The 26,399-nt window shown below is 34.9% G+C and overlaps 1 protein-coding gene across 1 annotated transcript in view; it reads right to left on the reverse strand.

Moving 5' to 3' along the window:
• Positions 1-26,399, reverse strand: part of SLC30A9 (solute carrier family 30 member 9) — a 74,504-nt gene that overhangs the window by 33,352 nt on the left and 14,753 nt on the right. The window contains exons 3-9 of the mRNA XM_081045765.1: positions 19,267-19,329; positions 16,157-16,256; positions 13,267-13,359; positions 12,800-12,882; positions 7,468-7,526; positions 3,120-3,187; positions 831-933 (exon numbers count right to left, since the gene is read on the reverse strand). Of these exons, the coding sequence (XP_080901891.1) occupies positions 831-933; positions 3,120-3,187; positions 7,468-7,526; positions 12,800-12,882; positions 13,267-13,359; positions 16,157-16,256; positions 19,267-19,329 (569 nt within the window). The remainder of the gene's footprint in view (positions 1-830; positions 934-3,119; positions 3,188-7,467; positions 7,527-12,799; positions 12,883-13,266; positions 13,360-16,156; positions 16,257-19,266; positions 19,330-26,399) is intronic.

Consider the following 26,399-nt stretch of genomic DNA (forward strand, 5'->3'; position numbering starts at 1 on the left):
CGACTGTATTTGAATTTTTCTGCATAGTTATTTTCTTCAGGGACAGCTTTTCCAACCTAAGAAACTACCTATCAGGTGTATTCTCTCAAGAGGGAGACAATAAATCCTTTTAGAGGCTGAGACTCATGGAAACACCTAACTGCCTTGTCCTTCCTGGTGCTAAAAAGAGTTGTATTTTTTAAAGTGTTGGGGTGAACAGAGGAACCTCCAAAGAAATGATGTGTGTTAAAAATCCAATGAGAAACAACTGGTGATTTTTATGCAGAAACAAAATAATTCTTAATAAATAAATCTCTATTTTATAGGAATCAAAAAAATGTGAAATAACACAAGTAAAAATTTTTATTGTGTTCTTTAAAAAGGCTTAGGTCTGTAGTATACAAAATTTGAATCAAAGAAGATATTTTAATTTTACAAAAACCTTCATTTGCAAATTCAGGAAAGGAATTCAAAATACTATTCTAATGTGAAATTGTGTTAATTCATCAATTACAGGTGTCTAGTTTGTATCATTATTCAAAAAACTTAAATTCACAGTCATAAGAACTCATATTCAGAGATCAAAATTCCACCTAATGTAAGAATCTCTTCTACAAAAGCTTCTGCCCAAACACTTAGTGACTGATAATCTAATATTTCATATTCCACTGCTGGAAGTTCTTAAAGCCTAACAACCTGCTTTAAAATACTATGATCATATTTCTATGTACTTCATCATTCAAAAGTAAAACATTTTTTTTCTTCCACATGCCAACTATAGGAATTATTCAGTTTTTAAGCAGGCTCACGTTTAGATTAAAATTAGTAAGAAAAAAACTTTTACCCCTCACCTGATTACAAGTATCAGATAAAGAGTGTATAGCTTCGGAGAACATACTTGCTGAACCCGTATAAATCCAAGCAAGAAATTTAAAGAAGCAATTTAATCCATTGCTAGGAGAGAAAGAGAAAACAATTTAGCATTGGTTTGGACAAAAATTTCCACCAAAAACTTATTTCATTGACCATATATACCTATATATTAGATTCTGTTCAAAATAAATGAAAAAGAATCCCTAGCCTTCAAGAACTTATGTTTTAGGTAAAAAAAAAAAAAAAAGAGTACAAATTTGAAAAATACAGATTATGGTATCATTAAATACTCAAATGAAGAGGCATGATGTATGTAAGTAAATTAAGTGCATTTTGTGAATTGATGAGAAATTCATTTGGACAAAATGAAATCAGAAAGGAAATTACATGTCTTAGGTAGGTAAAAGAAGATCTGTTCGTGATATTGTCCAGTAGACCAGTGTGAAAGGCAAGACTTTGGTGAAAGTCTGTTTACTGAAATAGGCGGATGCCAGAGGTGAAGACAAATCTAGACCAAGCAGTCTCTGTGTCGTACTAGAAGACCATCGATGCTAAAATAAATATGATTAGCTCTGAGCGAGCCAGTTGCTCTGATTCCAACAGTAATGACTAGTATGATTTATCTCAAGCACTATGTTTTACCAGGTTTTATTATAATTCTATTATATAAATATTAAGAAATATTAACATCCTCATTTTATAAATGAGGAAACTGTACACCCCCTTCCAGCTACCCTTTTTCCCCTCTCCTCCATTTCAGATGTCTTGAATGAAATCCTTGCTCTTGCTGTCTGTTTTCCTCACTTTGTACTGTCTTTAACACACTAAACAAAGGCTCCTACCTCCAATACCTCATTAGATTGTTCTTATCAATACCACCAATCGTTTCTTGCTATTAAGTTCCTAGAAATATTTTAATATTTTCCTTAATCTCACAGAAGCATTTGCCACTATTTTCTTAAAACACTGTCTTCCTTGGCTTCCACTGATACTCTTAGTTTTCTTCCTACCTTCCCCCTTATTTTTCCTCAGTCTCCTCTGCAGGCTCCTTTTCTTCTACCCATTTCTTCAATGTTAGCATTCTTCCAGGTTTTTTCCTGAGGCCTTTCTCTTCCTCACACTATATACATTCTCCACATGATCTTAACTATACCTCTGGCTTTAATTACCATCTGTAGACTAATACCAGCTCTAAATCTCTACTCCAGACCTCCCTCCTGAGCTTCAGATCAATATATAGTAACAATAAGTATGAAGGACATGTTATGCACCAGGTAATATACTAAGCAGCTTACATAAATTCCATACATTCCTCTGATGAAGAAAACTTTTAATTGCTAACCCCAGTTTTACTGACAGAAATAATTAATCCTGTTGACCAACTCCACTTGGGTGCCTGTAGGAAACTCAAAACCAAAAATGAACTCATCATTCCCTTTGCTCCCACCCTACTGTTCCTTCGAGTGTTCCTTCTCTCAACGATGGTACAGTATCTATCCAATTGTCCAGTAACCTAGGCAAATCCTTTTCCATACTTCCTAAATACTTGTTGAACCTAATGAGTCTCTCCATCCCTACCACCACTGTCCTACGTTAGTGCATCATCATCTCTTTTCTGTATTATTACAAATGACTTCCTCTAGTCTAGTGCCCCTCCAATCCTTGAAGGTAAGAATTTTGTATTTCTAGACCCTATCACAATTCCTGAGACATGTAATATATATATTTTGGAAATAAAAGAACAAACTAATGAATCATGGAATTAATGCATTTAAACATTTTTAAATAAATTATTCAAAAAAATGGATAAAAGGTACACGAAACAACAGGAATCAAGACGACAGAGGGAAAAAGATGGCAAAAATATCAATTATGTTCTACGAAATTAAGTGGAAGAAAAATAAGAGTACAGATATACTTCAGTAGCTAGAACCAGCATGATTTAATTATGCTAAAAATAACCTTGACTAATTCAACTTTTTAAAAAAGACTTCTATCAACTTCGATAGAAAATAAGACAGAATTTTCAGATAGCAACTGTTCTTAGATCTTAACCATATCAAAAATATGTATATACAACACAAGCATGGGTATACATATGGCTTCTTCCCCCATCAATTTACTGACAAAAACAGACTTATTCAACTTCCTCCTAAAACAATAAAGATCTCTCTTTATTAGATACCAAGTAATAAATGCATATATTCCAGAATATACACAAAAAATAATGTATTTCTATTTTTAAAGGTTTCTTTTTCAGTACTTACATGCAAATGGCAACCATCACCACTTTTCCTGGCCCCTTAAGAAAAACTGATGTCATTCTGGAACGTGGCTATAAAAAACAAAACAAAACAAAAAAATTTAATCTCTGAAATTTCCCAGAGAAGCATTTTAACACTTATAAGTGACTCTAACACACCAGAAAATATCTCCTCTATCAATACCTCCAAACAACTAGGTTTACTTATTTAATTCTTTTTCTCCAGAATTTCCCCAATAAGTGGGAAGATGGAAATTCAAAGTGCATCTGGGTCTTTTTCCAGAGCCTTAATTGTTTATTTTGTTTGTAATTCATCTCCTGCCTACTTCCAGAAAGGATATGAGTTGGTTATATAAAAACCAGGGATAAAGTGATAAAAATTTATTGAATTAAAATCGACTCAAATCTTTCCATTCCTTCAGTAACGTCTTAACTTTTAAACAAGGAACAATCAAAGCCAACAAGTTTACTGCTCTAATTTAACTTCTGCCTGTTCTCTAAAGATCAAAGACCTCAAGTGATAATCATGTGTTTAATTCCAAAACAGACCAAAACAGAAGGAAATAAAATAAGTAGAGAAACATATTCAGGGAAAATATTTTTCTTGAGTTAAATGTTCTTTTGCTGTTCCTTGAATATGTACTTTCTGTTCTCCTGCTCTTTCCCCTCCCTGGAATGCTAGCATCTTTCACTGCAATCTGTCCAAGTTTTACCCATCCTCTTCCATGTCTGGCTGAGTGTCACCTTTGTATGTAAAGCCTTCCCTGGTGCCCCACTGAGAATACTGACTCTGCTACACATTTAGTGTTGCACTTTACATTCCCATTAAAGCATATTCTGCCTTATGTTATTTATTCAAGAAATATTTATTCTGCAGCTACTCTATGCCTGGCAAAGCTCTAGATGCTGAGGTATGCTGAGGCAGGGTAGTAAATAAAACAGAGTCCCTACATTCAGTCTAGTACAAAAGATAGATGACAAATCCATAAACAAATACATAATGGCAGATAGTGATAAATATAGTAAAGTAACACAGAAAACTGAGAGAATAATGCAGGGCAGATGTATGGTGGAAAGGATTATTTTAGCTCGAGTAGTCAGGGAAAGCAGCACAATGATGAGAATGAGGCAACCATGAAAAAATCTGGAATAATGTTTCAGGCAGAATATATATATAAAGCATTCAAAACTCTGAAACAGAAATACGTTTGGTGTGTAGAAAGGACAAAATTAAGCTCGCTGTGGCTAAAGCACAGACAGCAGGGGAAATGGTAGGAGTTAAGGCCAGAAATTAAAGCAGGGGCCATGTTCCACAGGACTTTGTAGACTCTGGTAAGGAGTATAAATCTTATTCCAATGGCAAAAAGAAGCCACTGGATAATTTTAAGCAGATCCTTGACACAGTGTGATTTATGTTTGAAAAAGATGAGCTCAATTAGGAGGGTAGTCAAGGTAAGAGATGGTGATAGCTTAGACTAAGGTTTCAATAAGGGACATGGTGAGAAGCTGTCATACTAGGTATCTGTTTGAAGAAAATGTCAGTGAGACTTGCTAATGGATTTCAATGAAAAAAGGGCCTATAGTAAATCTCTAACATTTAAAGGGTGAGGAAAAAAGCAGGGTCTTTTACAAAGGTGACAGATGAGGAGGAAGAATTAGTGAAGAAAGAGAAAAATTACAACAAAGTTTGTCTTGGGCTTCTAGAGAACAAGGGATTCCAAGAAAAAGGAATACTTGGTACTGGTGGCAGGCAATTGACTTCCTTATTGTAAACTCTAAATGCTAACCATGGCTCTAGATTTCTGAGTTCTACTGTTCACTGATAAACATAAAACAGAGTGTGTGTGTTTTATTATGAAAATATGCCATATCCTTAGGTTGAGTAGAGAAAAAAATATTCAATGAAATTATTATAGGAACAGCAGGAAATGAATATCAAATAAATGAAAACATGAGGCTTAAAATGGAAGATGAAAAAGATTTCTTTAGTAAAAAGGTCTGAGAAGTTATAGGATAAACAAGACAGATAGGGGAGAGACATGAGATCTTTAAAAACCAGAAGAGAATGTCTTAATAAGAAAAAAGATTCACTGAGCTCAAACTGCTCTGATAAAAAAGGCTGTAGAAAAGGTGAAATATGTTGGTGGTAACTAAGTTAGAAATAGTGAAAGGTCCAAGGAAATCTAGCAGAAAGAGAAGCAAAATCTGGAAAAGCAAGAGAGCCACAAGGAGAGGAGATTCACAACCCTCTAGGGAAAGCATCCTGTTACAGACACCCATAAATTCCACAATAAAAGCAACTGGAGAACTACCCCTTAAAGTGAGAATGCCCAACATGTTAGTAATTAACGAAACTGGACAATGAGCGTATCAAATATCTACTTTTTCTATTTTTGTATACATTTGAAAATTTTCACAATAAACAAGTTTTTTTAGTACTGGAACAAAAATAGAAAATTTGGAGAGATTTCTGAGGACTACTGGGAAAATCAGCATAAACTACTCAAAGCACTACTGGTATATTTCAAAGTGATACTATCGTTGCAAGTATAGATAAACGTTACTTCCAATGCTCTGAAGAACCATCCCAAGAAATTCACAGCATTAAGATTCTAAAGGAAGGCAAAGACAAGTGGAAATGTATTAAAGGGACACTGAGAAATCAGGTGTTGGTGGGCTGGATGTCGTTCTGATGAGAGAAGAATTTTGGCAGAACATAGTTCGTGTATCTCACTATTGGAGTTCCCACAAGACAAAGAAGAATATAACAGAAGAACAAATGTCTAAGTCCAAAAGGAAAAAAGAAGTAAAAATAAAGAAGGCATTTAATTCCAGTGAACAGGACTAGCCCCACATGTTTTACAGAAGGAAAGCAACCATCTTTAGTAGGAGAGCAAGTGTTTCCAAAAGCAATATGGGAACAGTAGAGGAAAATTAAAAACTAAAGTCCCATCCTACTACTACAAAAAAGAGTGTAATAGAAAGAAATTCTATTCAAAACCTGGAACATTTCAAGGCTGACGAGTATTAATCTACAAAAGGCCTCTAGTGACACAGATTTCAGAAGCCATAGGTACTATTCAAAAATCTAGCAAGGAAGATCCTTCATGTGAAAGACATACAAGGCCAGGAAGGCATAAATCTTCACAAAAGGCGGGTCTAACCAGCCTAACTTATATCATAGCAAGATGCAGTGGCAGCAGCTGTCACAGTACAGAAGTAAAAATGCTGGTTCACAGGACATATGAAGTCTCTCCCACTGAAGACAGTGTAGCACTTGGGTGCCAGACACACAAGGCTCAAAGGGGAAATGGAAATGAAGAAGTTCTAAATATAACGAATGGGAAAGAAAAGCATTTCAAATAAGATATGATCAGGCTTGTCATCCCTGACAATTTTTTAAATTTTGCAAGACGGGAGCCATGTCTCAAATATAACTCAGAAGGAGCAAAACAATTTGCACGGTTAGCCTCATCTCCAGGTATGACACTCACTTCTTGGTAGGACATACCTCCCAGCTAAGTTTAAATGCAAAGTTGACTCTGGGCATGATTACTTGGCATCTTGGTGGTTGGTGCTGGTGACTTTGCTAAGAGCCATTTCAGTAGAGTGGTAGGGAGGAAAGCCCAACTGAAGAGAATTCAGGAGAGAATAAGAGGTGAGAGAGTAAAGACGAACTTTCTTTAGTGGTCCCAACATTAATTTCTAGTAGGAAGGAAAACACAGTATTCTGGCACACATGTACGTAAGTAGTTAGTAAATTTGGTGATGGGAAGTGAGGTACTTTTTATCAGGTTACATCTCTTTTATCAGATTACATTTTTTTTTTCAATGAAATATGAAACAAGGTCATCAGCTGAAGAGTAGAGAGTGAGGCTGTAGGAAGTTCGGGAAGAGAGGAAAAGATATTCAATAGCTATCTCAGAGTGGGAAAATGAGTGTACCATGGAGGTTTCTAAGACTTAAATAATAGGGCTGAACTTCTGGGGTACAAGCAGAAAACTGGCAGTTTAAATGTTTAACTGGGTTATAAGTAGGAGAGAGGATAAAGGAAATGAAAGGTGGATATGAGAGAGCAAAATCTCGCTAAAAACCTAAGAAAATAAAGTCTTCCCCCTCATCGATATCTATACACTTATGGTTTACAACAGGTCTGAATTTAAAGACAACTTAAGTCCCAATTTTTAAAATTTCAAATAAATCAGAAGCAAACAGACCATAGTTCAGTAAATTACACTATGTTCAAGAAAATCTTGAAGTAGGATCACAGACATGCTAGAATTTCACAGTGGACTGACACTGTGATTTCACCGTACAACACATGCAAAACATTATCAGAAAGATATTCTTACCTTGGTGTTTCCCAGGAAGTCTCTATATTCTCTTAATATTTTTTGGTTTCTAAATAGCCCTATAAGAATTATAAAACACATTTAGCACATGCATATTCTTATTCATCACATTTTAGACTAATACAATTATTCTCTTTAAGACTAAGTTAAATATGTTCTATTAAACACCAGCAAAAATATCACTTTACAAGAAATCTGGATTTGCAATCCAATTAAAAAATGGGCAAGGGACTTGAATAAACCTTTTTCCAAAGATAATATACAAATGGCCAACAAGCACATGAAAAGATGCTCATATCACTAATCATCAGAGAAATGCAAATCAAAACCACAATGAGGTATCACCTCACACCTACTAGAGAGGCTGCTATCCAAAAACATAAGTAACAAGTGTTCAGTGAGGATGTGAAGCAATTGGAAACCTTGTGCACTGCTGGTGGAATTATAAAGTGGTACAGCTGCCATGGAAAAATATTATGGAGGTTCCTCAAAAAATCAAAAACTCCCATATGATCTAGCAATCCCACTTGTGGGTATACAGCCGAAAAAAGAAAAAAGAGAAAGAAAAAGAAAGCAGCGTCTCAAAGAAATATTTACACACTCATGTTCATGGCAGCACTATTGACAATAACCAGGAAGTGAAAGCAACCAAGATGTCCAAGGATGGGTGAATGGATAAACAAAATGTGGTATATAAATACAATGTAATATTATTCAGACTTACAAAGTAAATCCTGTTACATAAACCTTGAGAACATTATGCTAAGTAAAAAACTCAGTCAAAAAGACAAATGCTGTATGATCCTATTTTTAAGAGGTATCTATAGTAATCAAATTCATAGAAACATTCAATAGAACAGTGGCTACCAGGGGCTGGGGGAGGGGGACAAGGTAAGTTGTTTAAGTGTATAGTTTCATTTTTGTAAGATGAAAAAAGTTCTGTAAAGGAAAAATTTCTGGAGATCTGTTTAATAACAATGTGAATATACTTAACAGTTCTGAACTGTACATTTAAAAATTGTTAAAATGATAAATTTTATGTTGCATTTTTTACCACAATGAAAAAAAAGATGGGGAGAAATCTGGATTTGCAATGAGATAAAAGGCAATTAGAATCAGATGCTCTTATCAAAAGTATCTTAAAAATATGAATTATTTAAGCTTGATATAAGAACCAATTCTTCATTTTTAACTCAAAGCTTTAAAATACTGGAAGAAATATTTTCCCGTTACTGTGTTTCCCGAAATTTGTTCCTTTAAATATTGCCGTTACTATATGTACAAAGCTATTCGTGGTATCATTATTTTCACAGCAGAAAACTGGAAATGACCTATGGGGAAAATGACTGAATAAACTATGGTATACCCCCCAAAATGGAGTATTATAAAAGGAACAAAGAAATCTCTTTATTTACTGCTAGGGAATACTTCCCAGGACATATTGTCAGGTAAAAAAAGCAAGGATAGAAAGTATATATAGTATGTCTTGTTTATGAAAGGGGGAGCAGGAGAGGGCTAATACCATAATGCATGATACTTTATTATATACATTTTTATTATATATTTTTAAATGGAAAAAATAACCCCCAAATTTATTTTTTAAACAGTTACCTATGCAAGAAAGAGGGAATAGAGTGGAGATGACAGGAATGAAGTTAAATTTCTAAGTATTTTGTCTCCAAGATGTGATTTTGGAATCATGTAAATGTTTTAAAAATTATAAAATAAAAATAGATCAAGGGCCTAGATCATGCTCCGAACTCTGAAGTCTGCCAGTTCGATTCCCACATGAGCCAGTGGGCTCTCAACCACAAGGTTGCCGGTTCAACTCCTCGAGTCCCGCAAGGGATGGTGGGCAGCACCCCCTGCAACTAAAGATAGAACATGGCACCTTGAGCTGAGCTGCTACTGAGCTCCCAGATGGCTCAGTTGGTTGGAGCATGTCCTCTCAACCACAAGGTGGCCTGTACGATTCCTCGAGTCCCGCAAGGGATGGTGGGCTGTGCCCCCTGCAACTAGCAATGGCAACTGGCCCTAGAGTTGAGCTGCTCCCTCCACAACTAAGACTGAAAGAACAACAACTTGACTTGGGAAAAAGTCCTGGAAGTACACACTGTTCCCCAATAAAGTCCTGTTCCCCTTCTCCAATAAAATCTTTAAAAAAAACAAAACCAAAATAAAACAAAGATCAAAATTATTTCTAAAAATCCAAAGCAAAAATGAAATAAATTGACCTCATTTTATATCTATTTGATGGTTTATCCAGAGAGAAATTTCAAGTGACTTTAAAAGAGAAAGTTGACTATACATCCCTAGTGGGATACATACTAAAGATAAAAAGAAAAGTAAAGAAATCAACTCACCCTGATAGCAATAATATTGATACTGTTATTTTGACACTACACTGTATTCTCTCTATATGTGTACATACATAAGAGTAAAACAAAAATGTAATTATGTTAATAGATTAAGACATTTTCAGTGTAAGATATAAAAACCAAAAAAAGAAAAAAAGAGAAAAACAACAGTAAGTTTATCAGAATAACCTATGTATTTTCTCTCTTAAGAAAAAAATACTTCCTAGCCATGTCCACTGAAAAGACCTTAAAAATATGTCAACCTATTAAAAATGAGTACCTCTAATGCTCAGAGTGTGGTCTCTCAATTTTATTTCCCAGTAAAAGGCAAAGGACTTCCTTTTAGAAATGGCCGATTCCCAGTCTGGGGCAGGAAATGCACAAGATGAACCTTAAACACTGTATTGTACCTAAAAAGCAAGGATGCTTTGTTGTACCAGAGTTGTGACAAAAGGGCTCAGGAATCGACTTTAGGTGCTTCCGCTGGCAAAAATGGGACAACCTGAGTGCTGCTACTCTGCCTACTCTGTTCTTTCCTTCCTCGCATGTCTTCTCTACCCTCTCCCCCTTCTCACTGACTTCCTTCCTATCCACTGCTCCCCTTCTTGGTACTGACCCTTATACTTTCAAGAAATGTTCTCTACCCCTTTTCTTTCAATGTTACTAATCATTAATTGTCTCAAATTTCCACTTAGAAATTCTGCCAACTCATCAGGAGAAGGAAATAGTCACCTTTAAAAGCCTTGATTCCATGCAGAACTTACATAGTTAAATTCAGAATTCTCCTAAATAAAGCCTGTCTAAGAAATATGTGTATATTTTTTGCAGATATTAGCACCTCTAACTCTACTTTAATCGTGCTACATTTCCATATCAGTTCCCCAGAATAAGAGAACCATAAGTATCTAATTCCCCAACAGAATATACCTTATTCCAACAAAATTTGATCATATCCTATATTAGCACCTGTATTACCTAAAAGAAACCCAATGGAAGCCATTGATGGAACAGTGATGCCAAAATTCTGGCACTCCCTGATCCCAATATGTATTTCATTCATTGAAAATAAACATTTCACTCCTGTGGATTTAAGGGCAGCTCTCTTTAGTGTTATCTGTGGATATAAAGATAGTCAACAACTGTTTGCTTCTTCTGTGTGGCCAAAACCGCTTAGATACTAGGATTCAGTGACTCTCCATATTTTTCAAAATGCTAAACCAATGATTTAAAGGACTTGGATTTTGCAAGGAAATCTATATTTACTCAGTATGCAGTAACTTAATATTATAGCTAAAAGAGAAATGATGTTTTCAATTTTGTCAACCAAAGAAATCATCAGCAGAGTCATTCACTTTCTTTACCAGAATTAAAGCTACATAAGAACATCCTAGACCTTCAACCAAGGACAACTGAGAGGATTATTAAGGCTGACAGGCTGCTACAGGCAGTGGATAGTGAACTTTTCTAAAACAGTTCAACCATCACAATCACATGAACTAACTAAAACAAACATCCGTTATTTTAGAGCTATCCACTAAAATATTTACAGAAAAAATGATGTAATTCCTGGACTGGTTTCAAAGTAATTCGGTAGAGTAAGGGTTAGTGAGGGGGATCTAGATGAAACAAGGTTGGCCATGTGTTGATAATTATAAAGCTGCATGATGGGTACTTGGGGGAATTATTATACTTTCCTCTGTACTACTGAATATATTTGAAATTTCTCTACTACAAGGGAAGGGGTGGGAACAAAACAAAATTTGAAGAAGTGTTATGTTACATTATACAATAGTGTTAATGTTTAAAAAGAAAAAGTACGAGGACATTCACTAATGTATTCTTAGTAATGATAAATTGGAGAACATAAAGCTTGCCACATCGTAAAATAGAATACTGTGCAGCTGTTAAAAAGAATGAGGCAGAAGTAGATTTCTGTATGTAGACATGGAAAGGTGTTTATGACTACACTGCTAAGTATAAAGAGCAAGGTGCAAAACAGTATGTATAGTGTCATCCAGTTTATGTTTAAGTAAAAAATCAGGGTATATAATTTTGAAAAGCATCAGAAGTATTCTGGAAGGATATACATTAAACTGTCAATAACAGTTATCTCTACAAAGAAAAATGAGGCAGTATTAGAGGAAATGAAAGGAGACTCTTTATTCTTTATATTTTTGTATCCTTTTTAAAATTGCAAGTATGTACCACTTTTGTTATTAATACATACATATATAAATCAAAAATTATCTATGTAATGTGAATATTATGTAATGTGAATATTTCAAATTACATAAATCCTAATTCTGTTAAGGTAGCTTTGTCACTAAACCACTGGATTGTTAAATTCCCTGACAGTCTTATTTGCATCTAAATCTCAAGCACCAAGCACAGCTTCTAGTTCATAGATGTTTGATAAATATCTGCCGAATGAATGAATTAAATTAAAAATGTGGTAACTGAATTAACAGATTTTTCTATAGAAAAGTACTATCTATTCTGTCGCTTTTAGAATAAGTATAATCTTCAAGTAAGACCACTGATTTTAATATTCATGTCTTATGAAAACCACAAACTAGTTTCACTTCCTCTGATCATCTTTTAAAAGCTATAGAGGAGAAAACAAAAAAATAGATACTGTTTTTATAAAATAAATGAATCCCAAAATGGAGATTGCTATATGCTAGAATCAACAAAGCCAAAGCCAAAAGGTATGCAACCACCAGGGAGTGCATAATTGTAGGCACGATACTTAGCTGAGAGTTAGAGGCACACATCGTTTTATTGTGCTTCACTTCACTATGCTTCACAGATGTGTTTTTTACACATTGAAGGCAAGCCCTTACACCAGCAAAAACACTGTAACTCATTTTATTGCAATATTCGCTTTATTGTGGTGGTCTATAACTGAAACTGTAATGTCTCTGAACTATGCCTGTACTTTCCAATTAACTCAGCTTTAAGTTGAATATACTTACTTTCCCTGTATTCTATTTCTGCTTCCTTACGCAGTTTTTTCTCTCTGGCAAGAGCTTCGAGGCTTCCCCAAACTTCCAAAGATCTGTGCATAAACACATGACCAAGAACAGAGGACAATTTTAATAACTTTTATTTTAATCATATTTAAATCTAGATGAACTGTATATAACTATGTGACAATCTTACAACAATGCATTAGGTCCTTTAGGAAAAATATAAAGCACTGAAGGAACTTTTCTACACTAAATCTAAACAAAAGAGTAAATTCAACAGCCAGTTTGTTTTATAAATTAGAACAGATTTTTAGCTAAGTACTACACAGTACAAAAGTAATTCCCAAATTTGTAAATAAAAAAATATTCTACTTTTAAAATGTCACTTAAAAAATTCTAGCTCTCTCTGAAATGTGTTTTTATTACTCTCAAATTCAGCTTGCATTTTCATTCTAAAAGAACTATGTACTTACTTTGCCTCCACATCTGATCTCAAGTATACAGTAAAGGACTCAGTATCTTCATGGGGACTTCGTTGTCTGATTTTTCGAAGTTGTTCCAGATCACTGAAGAACAAAACATGTTGAATTTATTCAGAAAAGGTTCATACAATTTATGTACTTAAAACAATTATTAAGAACAGATAAAAGCTACTATATTAATCCTCATCTTAAGACTATAGATCTGTGTAGCTTTTGAAGATCAGTTTATAAAGATTACATTTTGTACACAAAAGTTGGTCTACAGACTAAAAAAAAATTATTCTTGATGCTCAATATAGATACCATAACATAATACACAGAGATTAAATTCCTTCATGTGCTTACATTTTATCTGCTATGGACACACCACTGCAATGTCTGGTGTACGAAAAAAAAAAGTGAAAACTGGAAAGAACATGGATTAGAGTATCATCCCTCTATTTAAGATTTTAAATTTAAAATTTAAAGTCCTAGTTATTTATATCCAGATTAATACTGTGTTAATATCATTCAAAGATATCAAGTCACAATGATTATGTGTCAATTCCATGCTATTTAACAATTTTTCTCTTCTCTTGAATTCTGAAGTTTATATATTCATCAAGTATCCGCTAGTCATACTATATATATTTTTTGGGGGGGGGAACAGGACTTTATTGGGGAACAGTGTGTACTTCCAGGACTCTTTTCCAAGTCAAGTTGTTGTCCTTTCAATCTTAGTTGTGGAGGGTGCCGTTCAGCTTCAAGTTGTCCTTTCGGTTTTAGTTGTGGAGGGCGCAGCTCAGCTCCAGATCCAGTTGCCCGTTGCTGGTTGCAGGGGGCGGAGCCCACCATCCCTTGTGGGACACGAGGAACTGAACTGGCAACCTTGTGGTTGAGAGCCCGTGCTCCAACCAACTGAGCCATCCGAGAGGCAGCTCAGCTCAAGGTGCTGTGTTCAATCTTAGTTGCAGGGGGCTCTGCCCACCATCCCTTGCGGGACTTGAGGAACTGAACTGGCAACCTTGTGGTTGAGAGCCCACTGGCCCATGTGGGAATTGAACCGGCAGCCTTCGGAGTTAGGAGCATGGAGCTCTAACCGCCTGAGCCATCGGGCCGGCCCCTAGTCATACTATATTTGATTACTAGTGTTCCTAAGAAAATTCTGTAACAGTGATGGAAAGACCTATAAATAAAAATGTGGTAACTAAGGAATGTTACTAAGTTCTAGAAATTAAATCTGGAATTTAAAAAAAATCAACAACCAACTATATATCACGTTAGTAAAAAACTTTGGACCAGGTATCAAAAGATTATTTGAGTTTTCTCTCTGTCACTGACTCACTACATGAGCTGAGCCATCACTAACACATTTACTATGTTTCCTGGCCTGTAATGTGGAGACAGGAATACCTACCGGACTTAATTCACAAAAATTTTGTGAGAACTAAATGAAATACTCTATGTGAAATAGAATATAGTTTTACATCAATGTTATAATTGATTATCGTTTTAATAGTTATATGTTATAAAATTGATTATAGGATTCCTTACTTTTTGATATTACACCACAAAGGAGGTGACCATGAGGGAGAGGGGGAAAAAAAGGTCAACCATATCTGGCATCTCTAATAACCCAAGAAGGCTTCCACATAAATATGGCTTTTGTAGGCAAACACATAAGGGAAACTTTTTAAATATGTGACAATATAATGTCAATAAATCTTTACGATTGTAAGAAAATTAGTAAAAGATACCAGAAAGAAGTAAAAGTAATTTATACTTAACAGAAACCACATATTGAATATAAACCTAAATGTACTAACTAAATTAAGCACCACTCAATTCTGCTAGCCCAAAAAACAAAACTTTAAAAAGTCAAACATAGGGGCCGGCCCAGTGGCTCAGGCAGTTGCAGCTCCATCCTCCTAACTCCGAAGTCTGCCAGTTCGATTCCCACATGGGCCAATGGGCTCTCAACCACAAGGTTGCCAGTTTGATTCCTCGAGTCCCACAAGGGATGGTGGGCAGAGCCCCCTGCAACTAAGATTGAACACGGCACCTTGAGCTGAGCTGCCGCTGAGCTCCCGGATGGCTCAGTTGGTTGAAGCGCGGGCTCTCAACCACAAGGTTGCCAGTTCAATTCCTCGACTCTTGTAAGGGATGGTGGGCTGCGCCCCCTGCAACTAGCAACGGGCAACTGGACCTGGTGCTGAGCTGCGCCCTCTACAACTGAGACTGAAAGGACAACTTGAAGCTGAACAACACCCTCCACAACTAAGATCGAAAGGACAACTTGACTTGGAAAAAAGTCCTGGAAGTACACACTGTTCTCCAATAAAGTCCTGTTCCCCTTCTCCAATAAAAATCTTAAAAAAAAAAAAAAAAGTCAAACATAAAAATATGCAAACATTACTGATAATTCTGCCACGTGAATCTAACAATAAAACTCCTACTAAAATCATGTGTAATACAAAGGTTTTGAAAAATTTGCCTTTTGAATTTAAGTAGCCCAAAAAGACTGAAGTTGCTCATGCCAGAGCAGAATTCAATTTAGTAAGCAAACAATTTTACATTTTTTTCGACTGAATAAAAATATTTCTTCCGTTAGCCGTGAGACAATAAAACTGCTGGACACTTTGGCCTTGGGCTTCCGGCTTCTAGAATTGTGAGAAATAAATTTCTTTTGTTTATAAACAAAAACAAAACAAAATATATATACATATACATGTTTGTGTATGTGTGTGCGTGTGTGTATGTACACACATATGCATTTCTTCAATCTGGAAGAAGCCATGGGAAAGTTTCCACATGGATGGTAGCAGGCAACACATTCTAAGAATTAAATAAATGGTCATTTAGATTAGGCAAACTGCCACATTTTTAAAAAAAATTACTGTACCTGGATTTAAGGCAGAACTCATTCATTGCTCTGACTCCAGTGATGAAATTATTCTGAGTGTACTTTGGTCCATATTCCCTCTTCTTAAGGACTGCTTTGACTAAAACCAAAATTATAGGAAAACATAAAAAATATGTACAACAAAAGTCACATTTAAAGATGAACATATGCTGAATGCTGAAGCTTTGCTAATGAATTCCATAAAATATTGCTCTTTTTCCTGATGCACTAAATGGCTTCAGAAAAGAAAATTCTCCCAAGTGCAGAATAGACATTTGTAGCCATCTAGCTTTTATCTCCATAGTTCATCTTTAACTGATGCCAAAAGGCCAACCCTCTGTCTAATGGACATCTTGGATAGGTATCACAATTTAAACTGCTTAGGGGCTAAATACAAATGAATTTAGGGGCGGCCGGTTAGCTCAGTTGGTTGGAGCGGGTGCTGGAAGCACCAAGGTTGCTGGTTCAATCCCCACATGGGACACTGTGAGCTGCGCCCTCCTTAAAAAAAAAAAAAAAGAAAAAAAATCACAAAAATGAATTTAAGTTCCAATTAGAAATTATAAGATAATTCAGTGTTTTCAAACTGTGGGGTAAAAACAGCATTTTACAAAAATGAAAATAAAAAGTAATTAAAAAGTGCTGATTGTAATTAAAAGTAAGTACTTGTGAAAACTTTTGTTTTTCAGTTACATATATATATACATATATATATAACATATATACATACACATAACGTATATATATATATACACACATACACATATGTATATTTGTGTGTATATATACAGAGGGTGCCAAAAATTGTATACACATTTTAAGAAAGGAAAACATTATATTAAAATTATGCTGATGGTGACCACTTTGAACACCTCTTGTAATTGCAGAAGTCAAATGTGACTTGCATTCATCTTTCGTTATCAGTATATACTGAGCATTACAATTTTAATAGTTAATACGTACAGCATACATATATATGTATACACACATGCATATATACACTAAGTTATCAAGTAGTATTTCTTATGTGGGCTGCAGTCAGAATGGTTTGAAAACTACTAGACTGTTTCATATAATGTAACAAAAGGAACATTTTTATCAGTTAAAAATTATAGGGGGCGGACAGGTGGCTCAGGCGGTTGGAGCTCCGTGCTCCTAACTCCGAAGGCTGCCGGTTCGATTTCCACATGGGCCAGTGGGCTCTCAACCTCAAGGTTGCCGGTTCGGCTCCTAGAGTCCCGCAAGGGATGGTGGGTAGTGCCCCCTGCAACTGGGAATGAATACCGCACCTTGAGCTGAGCTGCCGCTGAGCTCCAGGATGGCCCAGTTGGCTGGAGCGCGGGCTCTCAACCACAGGGTTGCCGGTTCGACTCCCATAGGGGATGGTGGGCTGTGCCCCCTGCAACTAGCAGGGCGGCTGGACCTGGAGCTGAGCTGCGCCCTCCACAGCTAAGACTGAAAGGACAGCAACTTGAAGCTGAATGGCACCCTCCACAACTAAGATTGAAGGGACAACAGCTTGACTTGGAAAAAGGTCCTGGAAGTGCACACTGTTCCCCAATAAAGTCCTGTTCCCCTTCCCCAATAAAATCTTTAAAAAAAATTATAGAAAATTTATTATGGGTTATAGGTAAAATACTATATTCTATTAAATTATTTTCCTATTGCTAAGTATCAAAGTGGTCAAAAAAAGCCAGACCGAAAAAAATGGCCAGAGATGACAACAAATACTAATTTGGCATCAATTATAATCTGTGAATTAAAAAGTACATTCAATTATGGTCTATGTTTATAAGTCATATTATACAGTGAGACTTTTGGTCACGATACAGGTAAATAACATAAGCAAATATCTGAAGAGCAAGAGCAAAACAAAAGAAGAAACTCCAGTGTTCTGTTCCAAATTGTCACCTAGTCACTTCATATTCTATTCTCATGTATACTAATTCATAAGTTTTCTGTTCTACTTCCAAGTTGAAAGAGCAAATTAAGACTAAAATTATCCATCACTACAGTAGATTAAAAGATTCTTAAACTATCAAAAGAGTCTTAACTATTAAAATCCAATGCACAGATACCTAACATTTCAAAACATTTCATAAATAAAGTTCAGTATGAAAATCAAAACCTTATTTGAAAAAAAAGTATATAAAGAAGTTCAAGTTTCTCTTTGTGTGAGCTCACATCTCTGAAATGTCTTACTCCAATAATCCTAAAACTTAAAATCCAGATGAGTTTCTGTAGAGCAAAGGGGAGAATTAAATCTCTCTTTTAAAAGATCAGGTGTTTTGTTTTGTTTTTAATTACTTTTTAAAAATTTCTTCAAAGTAGCTAGAAATCCCTGTTGACCTGTCCTGGCCCAGATTATTAATGATAATGACTGCTATAACAACATTAATTATGACTGCACACTGTGTATCATCTTCACAATTATCCTACAAAAGAAGTCCCATTTTTAGCACCATCTTCTAGGAAAGAATACTGGCTCAGAGAAGTCAAGTAAACTGCCCAAAGCCATACAAATGGAACATGGTGGGGCCAAAAAATTGAATCTGGTTTTGTCTGACGCCGAAGCCACAGCTCCTAATCACGGTTACTGCCTCCACAAAACCCGTTACTGTGCAAATGGGAGCCATAGCTCATTGGAAGCCCCTGCTCCTTATGAAAAACAGAGCTGCAAACAAAAATTCCTTCATTACACAATTTCTCCTAGAAGAGAAAGTCAGACAAGAATATTCAAACTCTACCTGGATTTGAAAAAGCTGTAGCTGAGAGTTGTTGGCCTTTTATTCTTTAATCACATTACTTTTCTAAAATGACAAAGCACTTAATGATTTTTTCATTACTCCTTTCTTTGGGCTTTTGAAAAAACAATTACCACAAAATTTGTGACCAAAATGTAAAGTAAACTTCAATAGAAGTTTAGCTTATGAATAGGAGAATAAATCCTTATGGTCAATATAGTTAAAGGAAAATAAAATATATCCTTATAGTAATATAACTATCAAAGCTCTATTTTATATGTAAATATTATAAATATATAACACTAATTTTATATATTTATTTCAAAACACCATTATAATACAAAAAGAGAATAAAAATATATTTACCTCTTACTTGGAGAGGATCTTGCTTAATAAGTGGAGCTTTGAGTTCTTCACCCATATTTTCTGCTGTAAAGTTTATTTAAAAAGTTTACATTAAGAAGTAGCTTTCTTACAAACCTACAAACTTACTATTAGCTAACAATCTGGCAGTGTATAAAAAAGATAATATATCATAGACAAGTTGGATTTATCCTAAGAATGTTAAGAGTAATTAAACATGAAAAAGGCCACTAAATCCCCTCATTAAGAGATTAAAGGAGAAAGACCACAGAATCATTTCAGGAGCTAAAGAAGACGTACATAATAAAATAAAACATTCATGCAAGTTTCAAACGCTTTTTAAAAATTAGGACAAAAAGGAATTTCCTTAGAGGATAAAACAAACCGAAAACTGTAATATAGTCAATGGGGAAACTTTCCATGCATTCCTTTAAAATGAGGAACAAAACAAGGACACACACTCTTGATTTTTCTAGGTAAAACTGCGCTAGAGATACTGTTCAATGAAGAAAAAATGACTATGAAGTAGTTACTGAAACTACTGTGCAACCCGCCCACCAAAAAAATTAAATAAAAGGAAACTGGAAGCTACCTCACACCATCAACAACCAGGTAGGTTAATAACTTTAATGGGAAGACATTTACCTGCCTAACAGACAATGATATAGACTATATTTATAGTGGAGTCAGATTTCTTAACAAAATACAAACAACACAAGAAAAAAATGGACAAATTCTGCTAAATTAAAATTCGGAACATCTCTTCATCAAAAGACCCCATAGAAAAAGAAAGAAAAGGCTCAAACTGGGAAAGGGTATTTCCAACAAACAGAATCAAAAAAGGAGTATCAAGTACATTTAAGAATTCTTTCAGATCAATGAAAAACAACCCACTAGGAAAAAAAGGAGAGAAGAACAAACTTGCATAGAAAGAAATACAAATAGCCAATAAACATATGAAGAGATAATTACTTCATTATTAACAGAATCAAAATGAAAACTCAAGATGCCATTTTACAATCTGCAGATTAGGAAAAATGAAAAATTATAACAATACGTAATGTTGGCAAGGGTATGGAGCAATAGGAACTCATACACTGCTGGTAGAAACAAACAGGCACAAGATAAAAAAATAGCTTTGGTAAACAAGTGGGCATTATCTAATATAGTGAATACAGCATAATTTATGACATAGCAATTCTACTTCTAGGTACTTAGCTCAGAGAAACTTGCCTGAGGGCACAAGAGGTAAATCAATGTTCAGAGCAGCAATATGTTCTGTTGTTTCAAACTGTAAACAACCCAAATGAACATAAGCAAGAGAATAAACTAACCATGATCTATTCATGTATCTCATACAGCGGTGAATAATTAAGCCCTTACTATGTGCCAAGCAGTATTCTAAGCACTTTACGTGTACCAACTCATTGAATTCACACAACAGCCCTAAAAAGTACATGTTATAATTATCTCCATGAAAATCAATGAACCAGACATATATACCGTGAGGATAAATCTTAGCAACAAAACTTAGTGAAAAAAGTAAATTACAAAAGAATATATACAATAAGCTATCACAATGATGTACAAACACAAACTAAACTAACAATTAGGGATATATACACGAATGTCTAAATCTATATATGTATTTTGTTTTTCCCCTTCTTCGGCCTTCCCCCCTCCCACACTCTGGTTCAAGCAGTTGTTTCTCAGTCTAGTTGTATAGGACACAACTCTCTGGGAACTCATGTGGGAATCGAACCAGAGACCTCAACGTTAGGAGCACGACGCTCCAACCACCTGAGCCACCAGGCTGGCCTTACATATACATTTTTAAGTCAAGAGAGAAAAACAAAATTCAGAATAGTCACACTGGACGCATAGGGTGAATGGAACTATGAAGAGAACGATAAAAAATGTAAGGTTCTTAGGCTAGGTGGAAAATTCCTGGGTATTGATTTTATTATGTTGCCTAACTTACATATACACTGCATATATCCTTTCATAAGTAACAAATATTTTATAATAAAAATCTCACCCTTGAAACATTTTCCTTTATACCCTCATTCAATCACAAAATAGTATTTCAGAGTTTATTAATGGCTAACATTTACTAAGCATTTACCATATGCCACATACCATACTATGTGCTTTATGTGTATTATTTCATTTAATCCTCCCAAAGCTGCTCTGAGGTAAGTACTATTATCTTCATCTTACAGATGAGGAAACTGAGGCGCAGAGAAATTTTATAACTTCCTCCAAAGACATACAGCTAGTGTTACATGGAGTCACTGTAAGGATTGAATCCGAAGTCATTTTGATCAATCTATGTCTTAACCACTTTCTTATATTGCCTCTATATTTAAAATAATGTTTGATTTATGAGTAGATATTTGTGTAATTTTCATGGGAGGGAAAAGAGGACAGAAGTGAATACTGGATTACCTCTTCCCCATTTCAGGGGGAAGAGCAGGATGGAGGCAACAGGTTGAGGTAAGAATGGGAGATGAAGAAGTAAAAGCAGTATTTGGACTTTTCAGCAGCAGCTGGAAAGGAGAATGGAAACAAGGAAAGAGTAACTGTATTTTACAGAGAAATGGGAATGATGAAGTAAAGGGAGAAACTGTTGGTGTAGTAAATTAAGAAGATAATCACAAGAGCAAAATCCTTGAGCACATGATATAGAATTTCTAGAACATACATCTCTGAAAACATGTAATCAAACAGAAATGAACTATTTCCACATATTTAGAATACTAATGTATTTAAATGATATGCAACACCATGAAATCTTACTACTTAATTAGTGGTACATTTGGACATCAGAAGTCTTATTGTCTGTTTTCAGTTTACCACCCTTTTTTCTTTGCTTTTATTTTTATTTTGCCTTTCCTGCCATCTGTTAGATTGGTAGTTTTCTATATCCTCCTCCCACTCCATTCCCCATGCTGGTTTGGAATTTATAATATTCTATTTCTATTGTTTTAATGATTCCACTTAAAAATTTTACATAATCTTTCTAACCATCTATAAAGTTATTCAGTAGCTCTATCTTCCTCTAGAACCACTGAATAATTCTATCTAGTTTACTACTTCTAACTAAAATTTCAGCATTTAGTATTTTTAAAAGTTTATTATTTTTTGCTATTACTAGTTAATTTTACAAACATATTTTATCCATTTCCTGCTTGTCACTGTCTTTTTTTTATATCCCAACCCTTCTGTACCTCTGGGTTTACTCTGCACCTTATAGAAATACATACTTTAATAGTTTTTTTAATGTGTCTAGGTTAGTAATAAGTCACATTTATCGTTATACATAGGGTGCCAAAAACACGTATACACAGTTTTAAGAAAGGAAAAACCTGTATTAAAATTGTAATTATATATACCAATAACAAAAGATGAATACAAGACACGTTTGACTTCTGCAATTACACATTGCTACCGTAATTCAATTCAACTTTGAAAAGTAATACATAGATAACATCTCTGAAAATGTGTATACATTTTTTTGGGAACCCCTGGTATATGAAAATGTTTTTATTTTGTCTTAATTCTAGAATCATTAATTAGACCAGTGTAAAATCATAGGGTAACATTTTTCCTGTAAGTAAAAGGGTTTAATTATTTTGAATAAAGATTATTTAATTAAAAAAAATTCTAGGTTAACATTTATTTTTCCTTTTACCCTTTCATGGATAATACTCCAAGGCACTTCTCCCTTTGTTTTCTGCATATTGTTACAGATAAAAAGTCTACTTCAAAACAGTAACAAGTGGACTGATAGCACTCTGACTTTTCTTTTTGGAAGCTTTAGAGCTGGGATGCTTCTTGTTTGGTTTTTTCACAGGTGTGGCTTTCTTTTCACTTATCCTGCTTAATACTCCAAGTGTACTTTTGATTTGAAGATTCTTGTTTTTCTCAAATTCTGAAAAATTCTCATCCATTGTCTTTTTATATACTTCCCCACCATTTCTATATTTTCTTTTTCTCTGAAATGCTTATTAAATGTAGGCTAGAGCTTCATGCCTCTTCAAATGCTTTCTTATTTTTTTGAAAACTTTTTGCTTTCCTTTGTGCATTCAACCTGAATTTCAATGTGAATTCTCTACTTCAATATGAATGATCAATTAGATTTTTATTTTAGTGACTACACTTCCATTTCTAAGATATTTAGTTGGCTCTTTTCCAGATTTATGTGTTCTGGTTTTATGTCTGCCAGTTTTTGTTTCAAAATATCTGAGTCCTTCATTTTGAGGAAATTAAACTTTAAAAAAATTCAGGCTGTTTTTTTAATGTCATCTGGAGTTAATTCATATTTGATTGTTGATTTTTTGGCTTTCTTCACATTAGGATTCTTCATATATTTTTTATTGAGATATAATTGACATATAACGTGTAAATTTAAGGTGTACAATGTGTTGATTTGAGATATATATATAGCAATATAATCTTTCCTGTATTTTAAAATTTTGGAATTTGCAATCTTATTCTGAATAGGACATATCCTTCCCCTCTCCTCTTCATGCTCTAGTGCTCAATCTGATGTTTCTATCCTGAACCAAATCTCATATGGCAATTTTAAATTCCTATCTCTCAATCCAGTCTCCAAGCCAGTATATCGCAGGTTTCAGTTCCAGTTCTTCCTCTTGCCTCCCTACCCGACAGCTTCCCACAAGACAGAGCCTCAGGTAACAGAAGGAAGAGGCTCCTTTCATCCTCCTGTACGGGGGTGGGTGAGTAACTTCAAACAGAATCTGACTCTAACACCTGGCTATGCATGTAGCATCTGTAAATGCATTACCCCAAACAAGCCAAACTCCTGGCGCCAGTGCCTTCTTACAGACCCAGAGCCTGGCACTATCTGTTCCATTTCTTGGACATAGCATGTCTTTTTTTGAATACAGCTGTTTCTTCAATTTTTCTGTATTTTATCTATCACTCCAATGAGTGAGTAGTAGAATAAGTACTTCAAAGCATCTATTCACAATGCCATCCTGTTCAAAATTTCTGCCTATCTACTGATTTACCTTCTTTCAAGGCTTTTACGGATAAATTAAACTCCAATAGAGTAGGCACTAACAAAGACAAAACTCTCTTTGAAATAAAGGAAAAAATATTTTATGTAACTTTTAGTACATTTCTTAATTATATTATTTCAGTGAAAACCACTGGGGAAATGATTTAACGTGGTATGCTATGTTTTGATAACTAAAACATGCACAGAAACTCCAAAACGGCTTTATTTTAACTATCCACCAAAACCTAAGTAGGTTATGATGGCACACTGGTAAGTTAAAGATAGGCTTAAAAACACTTCTGTTTAAATAATGACCACAGCTTGTGACATTTGACATTTAACAATTAAATGATTATGATTTTATTTATGTATCTAGCTACACAGCAAGCAAATTCTCAAGCACCTTTGTAGAATCTATACATCAATTTCCTAAAAGTTTGCTTTGGGGAACAGACAGAAGGGTAGAGGAAAGTGAAAGCAAAGCAGTGGTGGAACAATAAACTTTCAACACTTTGAAAACTCTGAACAACTGAAATGTACTGTCAAAAATGTCAGAGACACCCCTCCTTTCCACAATGAGCAGTCACTCAACCAAATCACATAAAATGAATTACATTGAGACTGATAATTTTGGATATTCTCCCTACAAACTATCTAGGTATTACTAATTATATAGTGTTAAGAATCACAAACAAGAAATGCTACTAAATGACTCCAACACATGTATGAATACTTACTGTGTACATCTCCATCTTAATAAACTCCCACTGAATCACTGGAGTAGAATCTTTATGATTTCAGTAAGTAACCAGACATTCTATCCGTGAATCTCTCTAGATACTTGGTTTAAGCTCAAGCCTTGGCTGTTTGCCACACACCTTGTCATTAGCAAAATTAAAACTAATTTTACTGAAATTTAAAATATCTGAATGCTCCTTAAAAACTTGAGGATTCCTTGGCAAGTCTCTGCCTCTTTATGAGCTGTTCCTGACTTCATCATGTGATTTGAATTATTCAAAAGTCAATTTCAAACCCTTAAATATACAAATTATCTTTGAATCAATCAATTACTTGCTGTCTGTCTGATAGCTAACAATGTCTGATTTGGTCTAAGCAAATTCTGAAAAATTAAGCCCAAAATATGCAATGTATTTATAATCTAAGAAAATAAGTGAACATTTTATTCCAGTCAGCAGAGAAAAAAGAAGCATGGATTTCAATTTCAAGCATTTTACATAGTGGAACCAATATTAAATATTTTTGCCTGAGTCTATGTTCACCTCAGAAGAGCGTAACATAGTTTACCCTTAATTACATTATTGCATCACTTGTTTCTTCTCCCATTTCTATGATCTAATAAATATGCTTATTTCTGGAACTTAGGGACTCACTGCACTCTCCAACCCCTCATCCTCTAATATCAGAACTCTCAATCAATATTTATCCCAGCAGTTCACTATCACAAGGGAAAGAAAAGAAATTGGTTAAAAGTGTACAGGAAGCCTGAAAGGAGGATAATGCATAGGGAAAAGGATGAAAAACAGGCATCATAAACATGAATACAGGCTTCTCAAGAAATCTGTACAATCTTCCGCTGTGAAAGACATTCAACTAAAGGAAAGGTAGCCTTGAAATGTTTATTATTCTTCAAACACTCTATTCTCCCAACACTATACCTTCCTTGGTTTTTCTCCTACCTTTCTGGTCTGCTCCTCCTCAACTATTCTTTGCAGGCTCCTCTTCTTCCACCTGTCCTTACTCACTGGGGTTTTGTACTAGAAGATTTTATCTCCTAACTCTAAACACTCCCTGCACTGTCTCAAACACACCCAATGACTTCAGTTTCCACGATGGGTACAGCCAATATTTCTTAAATCTGTATCTCCAGGTTAGAACTCTACATATTTATTCATTTACAAATACTTATTAAACCCCCTGCTAGATGCAAACCACTGTTGTAGGCACTGAGCTTCCCGCTATCATTGGGCTTGCAAACAAACGGGAGATGAAGAAATAAACAAACACTGAAAATGTCAGTCAACAACAAGTACAACGTACACAGAGCACAGAAATCAGGGTCAGATTAAAGACTGACTGGGTGGCTACTTTA

This window comes from Rhinolophus hipposideros (genome assembly GCF_964194185.1).
Source record: "Rhinolophus hipposideros genome assembly, chromosome: 1".
In the NCBI taxonomy this organism is placed as follows: Eukaryota; Metazoa; Chordata; class Mammalia; order Chiroptera; family Rhinolophidae; genus Rhinolophus; species Rhinolophus hipposideros.